This window comes from Rhinatrema bivittatum, chromosome 15 (genome assembly GCF_901001135.1).
Source record: "Rhinatrema bivittatum chromosome 15, aRhiBiv1.1, whole genome shotgun sequence".
In the NCBI taxonomy this organism is placed as follows: Eukaryota; Metazoa; Chordata; class Amphibia; order Gymnophiona; family Rhinatrematidae; genus Rhinatrema; species Rhinatrema bivittatum.
Genome location: NC_042629.1, coordinates 77,889,379 through 77,910,095, shown reverse-complemented (window position 1 = coordinate 77,910,095; position 20,717 = coordinate 77,889,379). Strand labels below are relative to the sequence as shown.

The following is a 20,717-nucleotide window of genomic DNA, read 5'->3' as shown; positions in this document are numbered from 1 at the left end:
GCAGCAGCAGAGCTAGACAGACACACACACACACTGCTCCACCACAGTACAGGAACAGCAGCAGAGCTAGACAGACACACACACACACACACACATATACATCACACACACTGCTCCACCACAGTACAGGAACAGCACAGGCAGCAGCAGAGCTAGACAGACACACACACACACTGCTCCACCACAGTACAGGAACAGCACAGGCAGCACCAGAGCTAGACAGACACACACACACACACATACACACACACAGCTCCACCACAGTACAGGAACAGCACAGGCAGCAGCAGAGCTAGACAGACACACACACACACTGCTCCACCACAGTACAGGAACAGCAGCAGAGCTAGACAGACACACACACTGCTCCACCACAGTACAGGAACAGCAGCAGAGCTAGACAGACACACACACAGCTCCACCACAGTACAGGAACAGCACAGGCGGCAGCAGTACACACTTCCCTCCACACTGTTCTATGAATGTTCTTCAAGCACATTCATGAAAGACAACCTGTAGGAAGTTGTTTTCATGCAGAGTGAACCCTTGTTCTGGCTGCAGACACAGCTGTCTGGTCCTACAAATTAAAAAAAAAAATCTGCATCTCTTTGGATGCCTTTCAATATTCAGATTAAACATTTTTCTCCTTTCAACATATATGGATTGCTCGATTACTTGTTTTTTGGTTTTTTTTTTACAAAGAGGCAAATTTTTAAGTAGCAGCTAGCTCATTTGATTGGCGTGCATGGTACAACAACCACTGAGCCCGAAAGCTTTCTCACCCAGTGTGAGCAGCAGGAAATAGGGTTTCATTACATCATGAAGGGAGGCTGAGTCCTAAAGCCTGGCTCATTTCAGACTTGCTTGTTTAGCTGATACTTCAAAGCCACTATATAGTAATTAAATATGCTGTTTGTAAACAAACACTAACGCTATTATGTTGCAGCTGTAATTAAGATCTCATCAGCAGCAACATGCCTTCAGCTTCAGGGCACACACCAGCGCGAGGCAGATATCACTGGCACCACTGCAGCTGCCCACCTCTGCCTCTACAACTAATCAGTCAATATCAGCCCAATAGTACATGTTCACAGAGTAGGTCAATTTGGTCCATCCAGTCATAACCATTTGGTATTTTGCCTTTTTCAAACTAGTCTCAAAGCAGATTACAATCAAATTTTAAGTTAAAATCTATTGCAGTAGAGTAACCGGTTTCAATCCATATAAGGAAACATGATGGATGGGCATATAAGGCATGGGGGGATACAATGGTCATTTAGGGTAAGGGTAATAGGAACAGCCATGATACAAATCTGTTAGATGAAATAGGGAGACTGGATAAAAGAAAATAAACAGTGTAGATGTATTGGGAAGGAAGCAGCCTAGAGGAGAGAGTCAATAACTAAGAAAGTCCATCAATGGATGATGATCTGGTATTCAAGAAATTAAAGTGGTTTTCTTTACTGTCTCTATATGAAAATTATTCCTTACCTGCTAATTTTCGTTCCTGTAGTACCACGGATCAGTCCAGACTGTGAGTTATGTCCCCCTTCTAGCAGATGGAGACAGAAGAAAAAAACTTGTGAGGCACTCGGAATTACCCATGAGCACCCTCTGCGTCCCTTCAGTATTAAGAATATCAAAGCAGAACAAAAAACCCAGAACTAACTGATGAATGGATCAAGCAAAAAACTCCCAACCAAATAGGGAACTATATACAGGTTGCCATTACGGCATATAAGGTTTGTATCCTAAAACTTGCAAATGCAAATACCGAAGCCTTCGAGAATTCTTGCAACCTTGGCATGCCGCCAACAAGTTGGCTAGCTGTACTGAAAAACAATATATTAGATCAGAAATCTTCTACCAAAAAGAGCGGGTGGGCGTCTGGACTGATCTGTGGTACTACAGGAACGAAAATTAGCAGGTAAGGAATAATTTTCATTTCCCTGTACGTACCCGGATCAGTCCAGACCCTGGGATGTACCAAAGCTTCTCTACTTAGGGTGGGCCCCAGATAGCCCTGCTCGAATGACCTGGTCACCAAACGAGCCCAATCCCGGTGGTCTCAGATTTAAACAATAATGACACGCAAAGGTATGTAGAGACTTCCATGTCACCGCTCTGCAAATTTCTTGAGGGGACACCGCCTGACTTTCCGCCCAAGAAGTCGCCTGAGAACGGAGTGAATGCGCAGCAACAATTGCTTCCTTCAACCAGCGAGCAATAGTGGTCTTTGAAGAAGCCTGGAGTCCTTTCTTGGGACCACTCCATAGGACGAACAAGTGGTCCGAAAGACGAAATTCATTGGTGACCTCCAGGTAACAAAGGAGAGCGCGCTTAACATCGAGCTGCCGTAGCTCCCTGGAAACTTCTTCCTGCAAAGCTGGTAGCTCTACCGACTGATTGAGGTGGAAAGAGGATACCACTTTCGGGAGAAAAGATGGTACCATGGTCAGGGAGACCCCTGAATCCGTGAAGCGCAGAAAAGGTTCCCTACAAGACAAAGTTTGTAGTTCTGATATTCTGTGAGCTGAAGAAATAGAGACAAGGAACACCATCTTTAGAGTTAAATCCTTGAGCGTAGAATTCAGCGGTTCAAAGGGAGGACCACACAAAACACGTAGCACCAGATTAAGATTCCATGAAGGACAAAGAGCACGGACCGGAGGTTTCAAATGCTTTACACCCTTCAAAAAGCAGACAATGTCCGGATGAGAAGCCAAAGAGGTCCCATCCATACGCCCTTACAAGCAAACTAAGGGCTGCTACCTGAACCCGAAGGGAATTGTAAGCCAAACTCTTCCTTAGCCCGCTCTGCAGAAAAGAGAGGATCTGAGCCACTGACGCCCGACGAGCAATCCCTCCAGAGTCACACCAGAATTCAAGAACTTTCCATACTCGAACATAAGAAATGGAAGTGGAAGTTTTCCTGGCCTGCAACAGCATAGAGATGACTTCCTCCGGATAGCCTCTCTTCCTCAGCCGTCTCCTCTCAAAAGCCAGGCCGCAAGACAGAAGCGATCGGCCTGGTCAAAAAATACGGAACCCTAACGGAGAAGCCGGGGAAGGTGACCCAGCTGAAGTAGACCATCCACCGCCAGATTGACTAGATCCGCAAACCACGGCCTTCGTGGCCACTCTGGAGCCACCAGAATCACTGCTCCGCAGTGAAGTTCTATTCTCCATAGGAACTTTCCCACCAGAGGCCATGGGGGAAACACATAGAGCAGAACATTGTGAGGTCAGGACAGTACCAGAGCATCCACTCTGAAGAAGCGGGGCGCCTTTGTATTCCTTAATGTGGCCATCAAATTGAGATGGGGGGGGACCCCTGCCTCCGGACCAGAAATGACATTGCTTCTTCGGATAACTCCCACTCTCAGGAATCCAGTCTCTGCCAGCTTAAGAAATCCGCTTGCACATTGTCTACTCCCGCTATGTGAGAGGCCACCAGTCGCATGAGGTGACTCTCCGCCCATGCCAAGAGCTTGTCCGTCTCCCGAGAGACATGCCGGCTCTTCGTTCCCCCTTGCCGATTGATGTATGCTACAGTGGTTGCATTGTCGGATAGGATCCGCACCAACCTGCCGCGCACCAAGGGGAGAAACCGTTTCAGGGCTAGGCGGACCGCCCGGGTCTCCAGCCAATTGATCGGCCATTTCGCTTGCTCAGATGACCAGTGACCCTGCACCGCCTGAGTTTGACACACCGCTCCCCAGCCGGAGAGCTGGCATCCGGAGTAACGACCACCCACTGCGGCACCTCCAGATGCACTCCGCTGAGCAAATGATCCAGAGAGAGCCACCAGCTCAGACTGTTCTTGACCAGTTCCAGGAGCGGTAAGGGAGCTTGGAACTCTTGAGACACCGGCTTCCAGTGGGAGAGCAACGCCCTCTGCAAAGGTCGCATATGTGCAAAAGCCCAGGGAACCAAGTCTATGGTGGATGCCATGGAGCCCAGCACTTGGAGATAATCCCATGCCATGGGAAGTGGCAGGCGTGGGAAAGGTTGTATCTGGGAAATGATATTGAGCGCCCAGTCCTGGTGCAAGAAGACTTTGCCTACGTTGGTGTTGAAATGACCTCCCACGAAATCCAGTACTTGCAACGGCGTAAGACTGCTCTTGGCAAAATTGACCACCCATCCGAGAGAGCTCAGAAGACTCAAAACCTTGTCGACCGACTGCTTGCACTGGTCCTTGGACTTCGCCTGAATGAGCCAGTCGTCCAGGTAGGGATGAACTAGGACACCCTCCTTCCGTAAAGCCACTGCCACCACTACCATTACTTTGGTGAAGGTGCGGGGAGCTGAAATTGAAAATGCTGGCCCAGAATCTTGAAGCGGAGAAACCTCTGATGATCCTTGTGGATGGGAATGTGGAGGTAAGTCTCTGTGAGGTCCAAGGACGCCAGGAACTCTCCATTGTGCACCACCGCTATCACTGAGCGTAGCGTTTACATCCGAAAATGCAGGACCTTTAGGGCCTGGTTGACTGATTTGAGATCCAAGACAGGTCGGAAAGCCTTGTCCTTTTTTGGAACCACGAAGTAGATGGAATAGTGACCTGTGCCTTACTCCTTCGGCGGTACTGGGAGGATGGCTCCAAGGTCAAGGAGTCTGTTGAGTGTCTGCCGTACAATTAGTTGCTTCCGCAAAGGTCCACAGGGAGAGAACAGGAATCTGTCTCTTAAGGGCTGAGCAAACTCTAAAGCATAACCATGTTGTAGAATATCCAGGACCCACTGATCCGACATGATTTTGACCCACTCCTCGTAAAACAGGGAGAGTCCCCGTCCCCCCCCCACACTCTGGGCATCGAGGAGTGGGCCGGCGACCCTTCATTGGGTTGACTTGGAAGCGGCTCCGTGGGACAAGCCTCCTCGAGGGGGTCTGCGGGCACGAAAGGAATGAGACCAGGATTGAGATCTGGCAGATGGGGGGTGCTGCGAAAAAGGTCTTGACTGTGAAAAATGCCGCTATCCTCTGAACCGGGCTCTAGAAGAGTTGTATGTCTGAAAATTCCTCGGACGGTCTTCTGGCAGCTTGTGGACTTTATTTTCCCCAAGAGATTTGATAATTTGCTCCAAATCTTCTCCAAACAACAACTTACCCTTGAAAGGGAGAAAACCCAGCTACGACTTAGAAGAAGAGTCTGCTGACCAGTTACGGAGCCAGAGGAGACACCTAGCCGAGACTGCCGACACCAGTGACCTGGCCAGGACCCTCAAGAGATCATAGAGCGCATCCGCCGAATAAGCAATCACCGCCTCCAGGCGTTCCGCTTCTTACGCTTCCCCCGACGGCAGCTCCTGCACCCATCTCAGACTTGCTCTTTGCATAAGAGAACTGCAGACCACTGCTCTGACACCCAAGGCAGAGACCTCAAAGATTCTCTTGAGGTAGACTTCCAACTTCTGGTCCTGCAGGTTGCGCAAAGCTGTCCCTCCCGTCACCGGGATGGTGGTCCTCTTAGTGACCGCCGACACCGACGCGTCTACTTTCGGAGCTTTGAGAAGTTCTAAGAATTCCTCTGGGAGAGGATATAGCTTATCCCACTCGTAGGCTCGAGTCAGGAGAATCCCGCTCCCTGGACAGCAGCTGAAGCAGCATGGGATGAAATGGCAAAGTTTTCGCAGGAGGGCACAGTCCCACTAAGACAGGATCACCTTTTGATGCCCCCGAATTGGTACCTGGGGGGTCCTGAGGTTCATCTATATCCAACTCAGATAGCACATGGGGAATAAGCGATTCTAGCTCACCTCTTTTAAAGAGACGCAAGACCCTGGGATCATAACCTTCCACTTGCATGCTGGACACCGCCCCATCCGGGTCCGCAGCAGCATCCTGGTCCGGATCCAGGTCGACCGGAGCTGGGTCTGGTAAAATTGGAGTGGTAACTACTCTAACCCGAGTAGAACCAGCAGGGGTCCCTGAAGCATCCTGGGACCCATCATATCTGCTTACCTTGGGGGGGGGGGGGGGGGGGCCCAGGTGGCCCAGCTGCATGCTGAAACATAACGTGCCACGTAAGCATTGTGCATTAAGAGAATAAAATCCGCTGAAAAAGCAGGAGGGGGATGGGCTCCCACTGGGGGGGGAGCAAAGAGGCTGTGCTCTGAATCCGCCCCTGAAGTTGAGGGATCTTCCTGGGGGCCCACGGGAGTTAAAACAGGCGGTGGTCGAGAAAAATCAGCACCAGGGCTGCCCTGTGGATGCACTGAAACAGTCACATCTGAATTCAAGATGGTCGCTGTTCCCGCGCTTGGCGGGAACAGAGCTGGACCTGAGGTAAGACGGGCTGAAACAGTCATACCCGATCGACTTTCCGCCCTCGAAGAGCCTTCCCCGCCAGGGAGGCATCTTGTACATATTCCCTCACGGGAGAGCCGCGTCCCGGGCTCCCCGCATGCGGAGCATCACGTCCCACACGGCATGGGGGAAGGAAATAGCTGACAGAAATCCCCTGAAACAGTTCCAGGCAACCGCCGCAAAAACAAAAACTGAGGTACAGTAACTTCTTACTAAAGACCGCAATGGCTGGAGCTGGGAGGAGAAAGCTAGCGAACTACTTAACATTACCTGTGAGTACCAGCGGATCCCGGGGGTAAGCGGTGGCTTGCCCCAACAGAACTTTGTCATCGTCCGCTGTATTGCCTGCTCGAAGGGCGTTTCCTGTTTCCTGGAGGAGGCGGGACCCGGAGGTGAAGTATATGTTACAGCTTGCTGTGGCGCGCAGCAGACACCGGCACGCTGCTAAAGACGCGCGCGCTTAAGGGTTGCGCGGCTAAGCAGGGCTTTGCCGGGACTTCGCCAGGACTCTTGGGAACTTGTCTGGCTGCCTTAATATTGAATTGTGGACTTGCAGTTTTTCAATAAAATATTATTCAGGTAATAATATTACCTTATAATTCTCCTTCTGAAAAAACAGTCTTGTTGTGCATTATTCCAATAATAGTTTTTGTTTTATATATTTTCCTTAAATGCCACACACTAAAAGGAAGGCAAGTTAAGGCCTCCTAGTGATGTGGCTGTAATAGAAATGGGACAAAAACTGTTTTGGAATGGCTAGATCCTCAAATTCCCCCATGTGGGCTGACCGCGGAAGGAGAGGCCTCCCCTCAGGTCATTGAAGTATCTTTAAGCCCGGGGGCTCAGGCTCCACCATCACCACCTGGCAGAGAGGGTGTAGTAACCTCAGAGCAGCCAGGGGCTATGCAGGAGGAAACGTTAAGTCCGTTGGATATACAAGATGGCTCCGATCAGACAAAAGATTTGCATGTATTAAAACAGCAGCAGTATGAAAGTGTTCAATAGAGTATTTTGCAAAGTTCCCCGAAGGAGTTTAGTACGCCAGTCACCCTTACCCAGGACATTGGACCCTACAGTTGGGGCAGTCTGCGGTTCTTTGCGAACCAGTGGCCCAATATAACCTTGGACCAGTGGGCTCTTTCCTTTGTCCATCAAGGGTACAAATTGAATCTATTGGATGTCCTGCCAAATTGCTCTCTGTGACCGTTTTGAGGGCCGGTAACGCATCAGGAGATACTGGTAGCAGAGCACTCTTCCCTCTTAACGGCCAGAGCGGTCGAGCCCGTACCACTTGGGCTCGACTTCCTGATTCCAAAGAGAACTTCCTGATTCCAAAGAGAACAGGAGGACTCCATCCCATTCTGAACAAGTTTCTAAAAAAAAGAAAAGTTAAAAATGGTTTCCCTGGATAGCATCTACAGATCTACGTCCATCTCCATTTACAAAAAGGAGACTGGCTATTCTACCTAGATCTAAAGGATGCATACACTCACATCGAGATCTTCCACAGTCACAGGAATTATCTCCGATTTGTAGTGGGAAAACAGAACTTCCAGTTCCAGGTGTTGCCATCCGGCTAGCATCAGCCCCACAGGTCTTCTCAAAATGACTGGCAGTGGTGGCAGCACACCTTCACAGGCTGGGGTGCATGTTTTCCCTTATCTGGACAATTGGCTGGTCAAGAGCACATGTCAGGCAGGGGCCACCAGGTCCATGCACTTGACCATCTGAGTGTTGGAGTCACTAGGGTTCATTCTCAACTACCCAAAGTCCCATCTCAGCCCAGCACTTCAATTGAACTTCATAGGAGCCCTGCTAGAAACAGCTCAGGCCAAGGCCTTCCTACCTCAGAGGGCCATCAAGGCAGAGATTCAGCAGAACTAGCAGGTATCAGCTTGGCACGTTAAGGCTGTTGGGCCATATGGCCTCAACTGTTCATATCACTCCCTTGGCACATTGACACAGGCAAGGAGTCCAATGGACCCTGAAGGTGCAGTGGCGCCAGGCCACTCAGAGCATCCAGGATTGCATCTGAGTCACCCTGTGTCTCTGGGAATCATTGTCCTGGTGGGGGATACTTTCAAATCTGGAACAGAGGATCTCTTTTCAAAGTCTCCCTAGCCAAACTGTCCTAACCACGGATGTTTGTACCCTGGGGTGGGTAGCTCATGTAAATGGGCTCAGCACCCAGGGTCTCTGGTCCACCCAGGAAAACTCTTGTCAAATCAACTTCCTGAAGCTTCAGGTGATCAGGTACATGCTATGGGCTTTCAGAGATTGTCTGACCAACAGAGTTGTCCTGATTCAAACCAACAACCAGGTAGCAATGTTGTATGTTAACAAGAGGGGATCATGTGTCAGGAAGTGTCCTGTGTCAGGAAGTGGTACAGATCTGGTCGAGGGCCCTGTCTCTTGGGATGGTGCTCAGGGCCATGTACCTGGCTGGAACGGAAAATGGGGTAGTGGACAGGCTGAGACAATTCTTCAGACCCCACGAGTGGTCCCTGGACCAGAGGGTAGCGAATTGGATATTTCACTTCTGGGAGAGCCTGGACGTAGATCTGTTTGCATCCCTTTGCAATAGGAAAGTGCCTCAGTTCTGCTCCTTGTTCAGATCAGATAGAAAACCAGCCTCGGATGCCCTTACCCATCATTGCAGCAAGGGTCTTCTGTATGCTTACCCTCAGATTCCCTTAGTGGCGAAGACTCTCTTGAAGGTTCACGAGCACAAGAGGACTATGATCCTCATAGCCCCTCATTCGCCGAGACAGATCTGGTTTCCACTCCTGCGGGAGTTGGCTATCCAGAGACCAATCAGTCAGGGGACTTTCCCAGATCTCAACACGCAATGTCAAGGCGAGCAGCAGCATCCCCATCTCCAGGCCCTGTCGCTCATAGCCTAGATTTTAAGAGGTTAATCTTGCAGCCGCTTGAACTTTCAGAGGATGTGTCTCGGGTCCTGGTGGCTTCTAGAAAGCCTTCCACTAGGAGGTCCTGTGGACTGAAGTGGAGGAGATTTTCCATGTGGTGTGAGCAGAAGCCCCTAGATCTGTTCTCCTGTCCCACACAAAAACTGCTTGATTACCTTCTACACCTATCAGAATCCTCAATAAAGCTCTGTCTAGAAGATGCCAGCTCCTCCCCTGATTCATCTATTAGACACCCCAGGTCTGATTTACCAAGAAAATTAATTTCTAATTTGTCATGTTACAGCACTGTCCATTACATTTACATACATCTACAACATGAATCATTTTGCATGCCTGTGTTTTTATAAAAATGCCAAAAGTATTTTTAAAAAAAGAATGCATATATTCAAGCATTCATCCTCCAAAAAAAAAAAATGCAGACGCAAATCAGAAGTGAAAGAAAAGAAGCAGATGATGTGCCATACAGCTCCCTGCAGTCACAGGGATAGTGCTGGGCACAAAAGTGGTGATGGGGTCGACATTACTCCATTTAAAGCAAGGGATCCCATCTGCATTAATAGTGGGGGTGAAAGGGAAATAGAACCTAAGGTTACTAAGAGCCAAGAGAAACAGATAAGTATGAGAAAAAAAGAAGTGTGAAGCTTGCTGGGCAGACTGGATGGACCGATTGGTCTTCTTCTGCCGTCGTTTCTATGTTTCTATGCATGTCTCCCAGCCACAGCTGCTCAAAGTAACAATGCAGGGTTCTTTAAAACTATTCTATTTCCCTTTTCATATACGAGCTCTACTTTTATCTCTATATATGTTTCATGACCTTTGTGTGTAAGTTGATGTTTCAGAGTCAATACACTTCAGCTTGGAGAAGAGACGGCTGAGGGGGATATGATAGAGATGTTTAAAATCATGAGAGGTCTAGAATGGGTAGATGTGAATCGGTTTTTTACTCTTTTGGATAATAGAAGGACTAGGGGGCACTCCATGAAGTTAGCATGGGACACATTTAAAACTAATCGGAGAAAGTTCTTTTTCACTCAACGCACAATTAAACTCTGGAATTTGTTGCCAGAGGATGTGGTTAGTGCAGTTAGTGTAGCTGGGTTAAAAAAGGATTGGATAAGTTCTTGGAGGAGAAGTCCATTACCTGCTATTAATCAAGTTTACTTAGGGAATAGCCACTGCTATTAATTGCATCAGTAACATGGGATCTTCTTAGTTTTTGGGTACTTGCCAGGTTCTTATGGCCTGGATTGGCCTCTGTTGGAAACAGGATGCTGGGCTTGATGGACCCTTGGTCTGACCCAGTATGGCAATTTCTTATGTAGCCAAAAGTCACCTTCATCTTAAAAGCCATTTGGGTGGCTTATGTGAAAAGAGTTGGTAGTCTCAGTTCAGTTCCCCCATCACTAACACTATCAAACTTTGGCATTGATTGATATCTTTTGTGTCAGCAGAAAAGCATAAAATTGCACAGGCATGAGAAGTGAATTACCCCCTAACCTCTACAGCTGCTCCTACAAGAGAAGGCTTGCAGTGCCACTATCCGTGCTACATCGGTTCAGCCGTGAGTCCACTAATCAGAAAGTCCATTTCAACACTATCAGTCCTGAGGGCTCCTTAATGGCTTACAGCGACTCAGAACCAATAGCAAGTACACCAAGGACGGGCTCACAAAGCACAGCCCAGGAAACCTTCACTTAGTGAGAGCAAGGACGGGCTCACAAAGCACAGCCCAGGAAACCTTCATTTAGTGAGAGCAAGGACGGGCTCACAAAGCACAGCCCAGGAAACCTTCACTTAGTGAGAGCAAGGACGGGCTCACAAAGCACAGCCCAGGAAACCTTCACTTACTGAGAGCAAGGACGGGCTCACAAAGCACAGCCCAGGAAACCTTCACTTACTGAGAGCAAGGACGGGCTCACAAAGCACAGCCCAGGAAACCTTCACTTACTGAGAGCAAGGACGGGCTCACAAAGCACAGCCCAGGAAACCTTCACTTACTGAGAGCAAGGACCGGCTCACAAAGCACAGCCCAGGAAAAAGAAAATTATTCCTTACCTGCTAATTTTCGTTCCTGTAGTACCAAGGATCAGTCCAGACGGTGGGTTATGTCCCCCGTCCAGCAGATGGAGTCAGAACAAACTTCGAGGGACGTCACTAACATAAGTCAGTACACCCTCTGCTGGAGCTCCGTATCACGTATAGCAAAGCCCGATGAGCCCGAGAACAGACTGGATCAAGTTACTTAACCATGCATTAAACATGAATCAAACAGAAATGACAATAAACAGGTAACGAGGGTCAAACGCCCAACTTGTAGGGAGCTGTGAACAGCGGCAAGGAAAACACAAACTAAGAAATACAGGAGACATAGACAATAAGCAAAAGCCGAGCAGGAGCAGAAAAAAAAACCCCAGAGCGGTGGGCATCTGGACTGATCCTTGGTACTACAGGAACGAAAATTAGCAGGTAAGGAATAATTTTCTTTTCCCTGTACGTACCAGGATCAGTCCAGACGGTGGGATGTACCAAAGCTTCCCTAAACCGGGTGGGCCCCTGAAAGCCCTGCTCGGAGGACCTGACCACCAAAATGTCCAGTGGTTGACGATGCCAGGTGAAGTCTATAATGTCTGGAGAAAGTATGCAGCGACTTCCACGTCGCTGCCCGGCAAATCTCCTGGGGGGAGACAGAACGGCTTTCCGCCCAGGACGCAGCCTGCGTGTCGAGTGAGCTATAACGCCGCGGGGCGGAGCCCGTCCCGCTCCAATGTAAGACACGGAAATAGCGTCCTTCAGCCATCGCGCAATCGTTGTCTTTGAGGCCTGTGACCCCTTCTTCGGACCCGACCAGAGAACGAACAGATGATCGGAGACCCTGAAGTCATTAGTAATCTCCAAGTAGAGGAGCAAAACTCGCTTGACGTCCAAGAGACGAAGGGACCGCGGTTCCTCGGGACCGAACGCCGGGAGTTCCACCGACTGGTTCAAGTGGAAGGAAGAGACAACCTTCGGAAGAAAGGAAGGGACGGTACGGAGGGAAACTCCCAAATCCGTAAATCGAAGATAAGGCTCCCTGCAGGACAATGCTTGAAGTTCCGAGATGCGGCGCGCTGAGCAAATGGCAACGAGGAAAACCGTCTTGAGAGTGATGTCCTTAAGAGTCGCTCCACGAATCGGCTCAAAAGGCGCACCTGACAAGGCATGTTGAACCAGGTTGAGACTCCAGGAAGGACAAGGATCCCGTACAGGTGGCCTTATGTGCTTGGCACCCTTGAGGAAACGTGCGATGTCCGGTTGGAGGAGAAGGGAACCGTCCCCTTGCACGAGGGAATTCAGGGGCCACCACCTGGACTCGAAGGGAATTATATGCAAGCCCCTTATCCAGGCCATCTTGAAGGAACTGGAGAATCGACGGTACCGAAGCTGCCGTGGGACGACACCCTCGGGTAGAGCACCAGATCTCGAAGGTCCTCCAGACTCGCACGTAAGCAACCGAAGTGGAGGATTTGCGAGCCCGCAGCATAGTCGAGACTTCGGCCTCCGGGTAGCCTCTGCGTCAGAGACGTCGCCGTTCAAAAGCCATGCCGCAAGACAGAAGAGTTCGGCCTGCTCGAAATATACCGGCCCCTGGTGCAGCAGGCGTGGAAGATGTCCCAGTCGAACCGGCCCGTCCACTGCCAACTGCAGGAGATCTGCGAACCAAGGCCTCCGCGGCCACTCCGGGGCGACGAGCATCACGGGCCCCTGATGACCTTCTATCCTGCGAAGAATCTTTCCCACCAAGGGCCAAGGAGGGAAGACGTAGAGCAGACGGTGTGCCGGCCAGGGAAGAACTAGGGCATCTACCCCTTCCGCGCTGCGCTCCCTCCTGCGGCTGAAGAATCGTGGAGCCTTGGCATTGAGGGAGGTCGCCATCAGGTCCAAGTGAGGCGCGCCCCAGCGACGTATCAGTAACTGCATCTCCTCGTCGGAGAGAGACCATTCGCCGGGATCCAGCTGTTGACGGGCTCAGGTAGTCCGCCTGGATGTTGTCCACTCCGGCGATGTGGGAGGCCGCGAGCCGGAGCAGATGAATCTCTGCCCACGCCATTAGGGGTGTCGACTCGAGCGAGACATGCTTGCTCCTTGTGCCTCCTTGCCGATTGATGTATGCCACGGTGGTGGCGTTGTCTGAGAGAATCCTTACTTCTTTGTTTTGCACCAGTGGAAGGAAGCGATGGAGCGCCAGACGTACTGCCCTGGTTTCCAGCCGGTTGATCGGCCACGTTGCTTCTACCGGAGACCAAGTCCCCTGCGTGGCACTGCGATCGCAGACGGCGCCCCATCCCACGAGGCTGGCATCGGTGGTCACTACCACCCAATTGGGAATCTCGAGGGAAACTCCACGAGCCAGATTCGCCGGGTCCAGCCACCAATCCAGACTGGCCCTGGCGATTGGTGGAAGAGGCAGGACAACTTGATAATCCTGAGTTACCGGTTTCCACCTGGAGAGGAGAGCCGCCTGCAGGGGACGCAGATGCGCAAATGCCCAGGGTACCATATCGATCGTGGAGGCCATGACACCCAACAACTGAAGATAATTCCAGGAAGTGGGTTCTGTCAACGCGGAGAAGCGACAGACATGCTCCCGCAATGATTGGGCCTTGTCCGGGCGCAAAAACACCTTGCCCTGATGTGTGTCAAAGCTGGCCCCCAAGAAGTCCAAACGCTGAGAGGGCACAAGGGAGCTCTTGGAGAAGTTCACCACCCAGCCCAGTGATCGAAGAACCTGAACAACTCTGGCTACCGAGGCCTGTCCGTGGGCGAAGGACTTCGCATGAATCAGCCAGTCGTCCAGATAGGGGTGCACCAGGATCCCCTCCTTCCTTAGGGCCGCTGCTACGACAACCATGATCTTGGTAAATGTCCGAGGTGCGGTCGCTAAGCCGAACGGGAGAGCCGTAAACTGAAAGTGCTGTCCCAATACCTTGAAGCGGAGAAATCGGCGGTGAGCCGGGAGGATGGGAATGTGCAGATAGGCTTCTGTCAGATCCAAGGAGGCCAGGAACTCCCCCTGATGTACCGCCGCAATCACTGAGCGAAGCGTTTCCATGCGAAAACGGCTGACGCGCAGAGACTTGCTGACCTCCTTCAGGTCGAGAATGGGCCGAAAAGAACCGTCCTTCTTGGGCACGACGAAGTAGATGGAATAGTGGCCCAAGCCCACCTCGCCGAAGGGGACAGCGGAGATGGCCCCTATGCTCTGCAGCCGATCCAGGGTTTGTTGTACTGCCGCTCTCTTGAGGTCCGAACCGCAGGGAGAGAAGAGGAACCGATCCCTTGGAGGGTGGACAAACTCCAAGGCGTAGCCGCTCCTTATAGTGTCCAAGACCCACTGGTCTGCTGAGATACGCACCCACTGCTCGTAGAACTCCGCCAGCCGACCCCCTATCCTGGGAGTGGGCAACTCTGGCATCATTGGGAAGACTTTGGAGGAGGATTGCTCTGCCCCGAGCCATCCCGCGTGGATCTACGCCCACGAAAGGACCGCGGCCAGGCCTGGGCTCTGGAGGAGCCGGTGCGGGGCCCCGGCTGCCTGTAAGACCTATAGCGCCACTGCGCTCTGGCCCTGGTTCTGGAAGAGGCAAAGGACCATGAAGGACGATGGCGATCCTCAGGAAGCCGGTGAACCGCATTTTCCCCCAGGGTCTTGATGAGCTGGTCCAAGTCCTCTCCAAAAAGAAACTTGCCCCGGAAAGGCAAGGAGCCCAAGCTCGACTTGGAGGATGCATCTGCCGCCCAGTTGCGCAGCCAGAGTAAGCGCCGGGCCGCCACCACCGAAACCATGGAGCGTGCCAGTACACGAAAAAGATCATACAGCGCATCAGCCCCATAGGCTATGGCGGATTCCAGGTGGTCCGCTTGTGCAGTCTCGTCGGGCGGCAGGGACTGGGAGGTAAGGAGTTGCTGAACCCAACGAAGGCTGGCCCTTTGCGTAAGTGAGGTGCACATCACAGCCCGCATTCCCAAGGCGGAGACTTCAAAGACCCTCTTGAGGAAATTTCCAACTTACGGTCCTGGGTATCCCGCAGGGCCTGCTGCCCGTGACCGGAATCGTTGTCCTTTTAGTAACCGCCGAGTCCACCTTGGGTACCTTAATGAGATCCAAGAAGTCTTCAGGCAGGGGATACAATTTTTCCATGGCCCGTGTGACCTTCAGGGAGGCTTCAGGAGTTTCCCACTCCCTGGTGAGCAGTTGCAGGAAGGAATCATGGATGGGGAAAGCCCTGGGCCTAGGGCGAAGGGCGGCGAGGACCGGATCCCCCCCTTCTTAGACGAAGTGGCGACTTTTGGAGCAACTGGGGCTGGAGGATCTGGGGGGGGGGATCCAGATCCAGTTCCAGAAGAATCTGCGGAATCAGGTCATTCAGCTCCTCTCTCTGAAAGATCCTAAGCGCGAGTGGGTCGTCCCCTTCGGATGGTAGATCCGACTGCGCAGGGTCCAGTGGGTCTGGGGAAACCCCCCCGGAGGGCGCAGCCGCTCCTGTAAGAACATAAGAACATGCCATACTGGGTCAGACCAAGGGTCCATCAAGCCCAGCATCCTGTTTCCAACAGTGGCCAATCCAGGCCATAAGAACCTGGCAAGTACCCAAAAACCAAGTCTATTTTTATTTATTTATTTAGAGATTCTTATATACCGCGGTACGTATAGTTATACATCACCTCGGTTTACAGTAAACAATAAATTAGCAACAGGCTTTACATATAACAGGTTATATAGGAAGTAAACAAATAACAGCCACAGACTTTACATAAATAACGGGTTTCAGGAGTACATACTATAGCTCCTTTAACTATAAACACCAATGCATATTTAATTTCAACAATGAAGCAGGAGAGAAAATATGCCATTAGCCTGTTAAAGGCATAATCCAATGTCAAGTTTCCATGTAACCATTGCTAATGGCAGTGGCTATTCTCTAAGTGAACTTAATAGCCCCCAGAGCAGTCCGAATACGTGGGAGCAATCCAGGTGCCCCTGACACGGACCCCTCCAGGTCGGGAGGGCAGTGGGGGAAGCCGGGGAGACCCTAGGAGTCTTGGCCGGTGGGGGGCCCGGGGGAAGGCCTCCGGGGGCCCCCAGATCCTGTAAATACGCTCTGTGCATTAACAGAATAAACTCCGGTGAGAAGCGCGGCAAGCTGGGAGGGGGGCCTGAGAGAGAAACCTCCGGGGGCTCCTGGATGGACAATCCCCCCTCCGGAGATAAATTCGGGGGAGAAACCTCCCAAAAATCCCTCCGCTCCTGTGCCGAGACCGGGGCAGCATCGTGCTACAACTGTAAAATGGCCGCCGTTCCCGCCAACGGTGGCGACGTGGCCGGCCCGCGCCGCCCGGGTCGTGGGGAGGGGAGAAAAGAAAAAGTGCTGAGTGGCTGCGAGGTGCCCTCCCCACCGGGAAGGCACCTCGCACAGATTCCCTCCTGCGAGATTCTTGACCCCAGCTCGCCGCAGGCCGCACAACGAGACGGGCGCGGCATGAAAGACTCCTGAGGAGAAGCCGCCAAAACCACGGGGGGGGGGCCCAGAGCGCGAGTTAAGTGCCACGGGGGGGGGCCGAAATGGCCTGCACTGCCCGCCGGAGGGATCCCTGAGCACGGGAAATCGCCCTCCCCACCGCAGCGACCCGATGGAAAAAAAGTGCTTCGGGGCCGCGGGATGAAACGAGGACGCGGAGAGGCCGGCACCACCAGCTTCCACGAGGCACCTGCGCTGCAAAAACAAAACCTGGAAAGGAAAAACACAAATCCTGCAAACAACAAGAAAGGTAACACTTACCCCGTCAGGCAAAAAGGAGAAACTACATCGAAGGAGGCAGAAAGGCCCTTAGCCACGCCTCCCTAAAAATTGAGCAATTTACTTTTTTTTTTTCAACTTTAACAATTGTTAACAAACTTGATCCAAAGCATAAGAAGATGACAGAAGAAAAAGACAAATAGAAAGACCTAAGGCCCTGTCACCCTGGGGAAGCTACAGGTTCCCCAACTCTCATCTGCTGGAGTCAGAAAGATACTGGGCTCCAGCTGAGGGAGCACTGGCTTATACTGGTGACGTCCCTCGAAGTTTGTTCTGACTCCATCTGCTGGACGGGGGACATAACCCACCGTCTGGACTGATCCTGGTATGTACAGGGAACCTTCACTTAGTGAAAGCTGTAAAATAAAAATATGCAGCTCAGTGAAAAATGCTGGGCTTTGACTCAAGCTTATTTTCTTTCTGCAGAGGTGGGTAAAGGGGATAAATGATGTTACTACATTTGCTTTGAGGGAGGGGTTGTACCTCCTGCCGTAAGAAAAGAAAAGGAAAACAAGGAAGACCTGAAATGCCGTAAGATGAGAGGGTCTGCACTTACTGGTGGAGTTACCCTGCATCTGAATGATGCATTTTGAATCCTTACTGGTCTCCCTGGAGTTGAAAGGTCGCACCCGGACAGCAACTTTCACAGAGGCCCCAGACATTCTCAAATCTCCGATACGTAATGCACAAAATGAGAGGCAAAATTGTCTGTGTGTTCTTCTCGATTCCTGAAACAGAAAAAAACAAAGAGTAGGACAACAAAACAGAGAATCCAAGCTATTTCACGGGTCTGCAGAGAGCCAAGAGGCCTGGGCTAAGCACTGCTCAGAAGCTCTTCTAACGTCCTAACCAGATCTGCCTGGTACTAACAGGGTCGCTAGGTTGTCAATGTCCTGCTGCAGCACCTACCACTCTTATATCCCGTTTCCTGCTATTTCCCCTGCCCCATGCTTCCTTCCTCCAGCCTCTCACCATCTGGCCACAATTTCTTCTGGTTGCTACAGTAACTGAGGGATCTACAGGCTCTTTCCTCTCCAGCGGCTGCTCAGGAAAGAAGGAGAACCACAGTAAATTCAGAACCCTTTCCTTTCAGTTCTCTCTCTGTATCTCACCACTTCACCCACTTAACGTTATTTTCTTATTCGACTTGTCCATCTCCAGCCACAATACAGGGAAGTTAAAGATGGGTAAGGAATGAGAACCCATGCAGAACACCACAGGCCTCTGGCACTACCATAAAACACAGAAAAACAAAGAGAAGCATCAATGCACAGCTTAAGAGTTAATCCTGGGGGAATTGCACTACTGCGCAGCACAGAATTTGCGCAGAACTGTCTTTTTCTTTGCGCGCGAAGTTGAAGGTCCCAGCGTGCCACGGGACGTGCTCCGCTCGCAGCGAAGATGAAGGGTCCGGCACACCATTCGCAGCGAAAATGAAGGTCCCCGTGTGCCGCGAACAGAGTGTTGTCTGCTCGCGGCAAAGATGAAGATCCTGGTGAGAGTGAGTGTGTGTGTGTGTGTGTGAGAGGAGAGGGGAGGGGGGTGAGAGAGGAGAGGGGAGGGGGTGAGTGAGAGCATGGGAGGTGAGGGGGGATGCTTGAGTGTGGCTGCCAGAGAGAAGGAGTCTATATGAGGAGATTGTGAAGGAGTGTGTATGTGTGTGAGAAATTGGGAGCGTGTATGTATGAAAAAGGGATCGGTGTTATGTGAGGGTGCTAGCCTGTGTGAAGGGATTGTGTATGTGTCAGACAGAGCCTGTGTGAAGGGGTGCGTGAGAGAGAGACATAGGTAGCCTGTGTGAGGATGTATGTGTGAGAGAGAAAGCGAGATTTGTGTGGGTGTGTATGCAAGAGAGAGGGCCCTGTATGAGGGGATGTGTGTGCGCAAGAGAGTGAGGGAGCCTGTATGAGGATGTATGTGTACTAGAGGGAGCATGTATGTGAGAGAGGGTGCCTGTGTGAGGGGATGTGTGTGTACGTGCGCGCGAGAGTGAGGGAACCTGTATGAGGGTGTGTGTATGTGTACTAGAGAGAGGGAGCATGTGTGTGAGAGAGGGAGTCTGTATGAGGGGATGTGTGTGTACGTGCGCGCGAGAGTGAGGGAGCCTGTATGAGGGTGTGGGTATGTGTACTTGAGGGAGCATGTGTGTGAGAGAGGGAGCCTGTGTGAGGGGATGTGTGTGTGCAAGAGAGTGAGGGAGCCTGTATGAGGGTGTGGGTATGTGTACTAGAGAGAGGGAGGGACAGAGGGAGCGTGTGTGAGGGGATGTGTGTGCGCGAGAGAGTGAGGGAGCCTGTATGAGGGTGTGTGTATGTGTACTAGAGAGAGGGAGCATGTGTGTGAGAGAGGGAGGGGCAGAGGGAGCCTGTGTGAGGGGCAGTACTGAGAATGGGGTCAAACTCTGGTACTGGTGATAGAGTGGAAAGGGGTTGGGCCTAGAGGTGGAGGGAGAGATACTGGCAGGGGGAGGAGTTGGGGCCTGAGAGAGCAAAGTGGCCAGGGGAGTAGGGAGAGCGAGTGGAAGGGACACTTACAGTGAATTTCTAGGGAAATTCTCAAAAATTTAAAATTCTGCATCTGTAAGTAATAACTTTTTTCTGTATTAATTTAAAATGAAATTACTTAAATACTGTCATGTAAATTGTGTTATTTTGACCAATATACAGTTTGCAGAATTTTAAGTTTTTTTGCACAGAATTCCCCCAGGAGTAAAGGGTGACAAGACAACACCAAGAGAGCTGCAACTCCAGCTCGGCTCCCAACTCTAATCTGCACAGTGTGCACTAAACATCAGATTTACAGGCCCATTCAGAAAAACACGCGGGAGAGCAGGCGAACGCCCGCTCTCCTGGGCGTCCGATTCAGGAGGGTGGCCTATGCAAAATTAGGGCCCGCGTAGAAGGAGGCACTAGGGACGCTAGTGCATCCCTAGCGCCTCCTTTTTGACAGGAGCGGTGGCTGTCAGCGGGTTTGAGAAGTGACGCCGGCAAAATCGAGCATTCGTCTTCCGACTCGCGGGCAGATTTTTACTTTTTTTTTTTTTTTTTACTTTTGGGGCCTCCGACTTAATATCGCCATGATATTAAATCAGAGGGTGTACAGAAAAGCAGTTTTTTCTGCTTTTCTGTGCACTTCCACGGCACCGGCAGAAATTAACGCCAACCTTTGTGTAGGCGCTAATTTCTGAAAATAAAATGTGTGGCTTGGCTGCACATTTTGCTTTCTGTATCGCGTGGGAATCACTAATAGGCCCATCAACGTGCATTTGCATGTTGCGGGTGCTATTAGTTTCGGGGGGGTTGGAAGCGTATTTTTGACGCGCTATTACCCCTTACTGTATAAGGGGTAAAGCTAGCGAGTCGAAAACGCACATCCAAGCCTGGGCTAGCAGTGCGCTCCACACAACAAAAGAATAAGAAACAGGTCCTAAAACAGCTAAGACCACTCCTACACTTCCATGATTTGCGTTCAGTTCTTCAAGCCATACTGTTTTCAAAGATTGACTACTGCAACGCATTACTACTCGGTCTCCCCGCCTCTTCCAGTAAACCTCTACAGATGCTGCAAAACGCTGCAGCCAGGATTCTTACTAACTCGCGTCGTAAAGACCACATCACTCCAATTCTAAAAATCCTACACT

General features: G+C 51.1%; 1 protein-coding gene across 1 annotated transcript in view; it reads right to left on the bottom strand.

Moving 5' to 3' along the window:
* The window catches only part of KIF1B (kinesin family member 1B), a 231,392-nt gene that overhangs the window by 202,711 nt on the left and 7,964 nt on the right, over window positions 1-20,717 (bottom strand). The window contains 1 exon segment of the mRNA XM_029579260.1: window positions 17,634-17,805. Within this exon segment, the coding sequence (XP_029435120.1) occupies window positions 17,634-17,739 (106 nt within the window). The 5' untranslated portion in view covers window positions 17,740-17,805.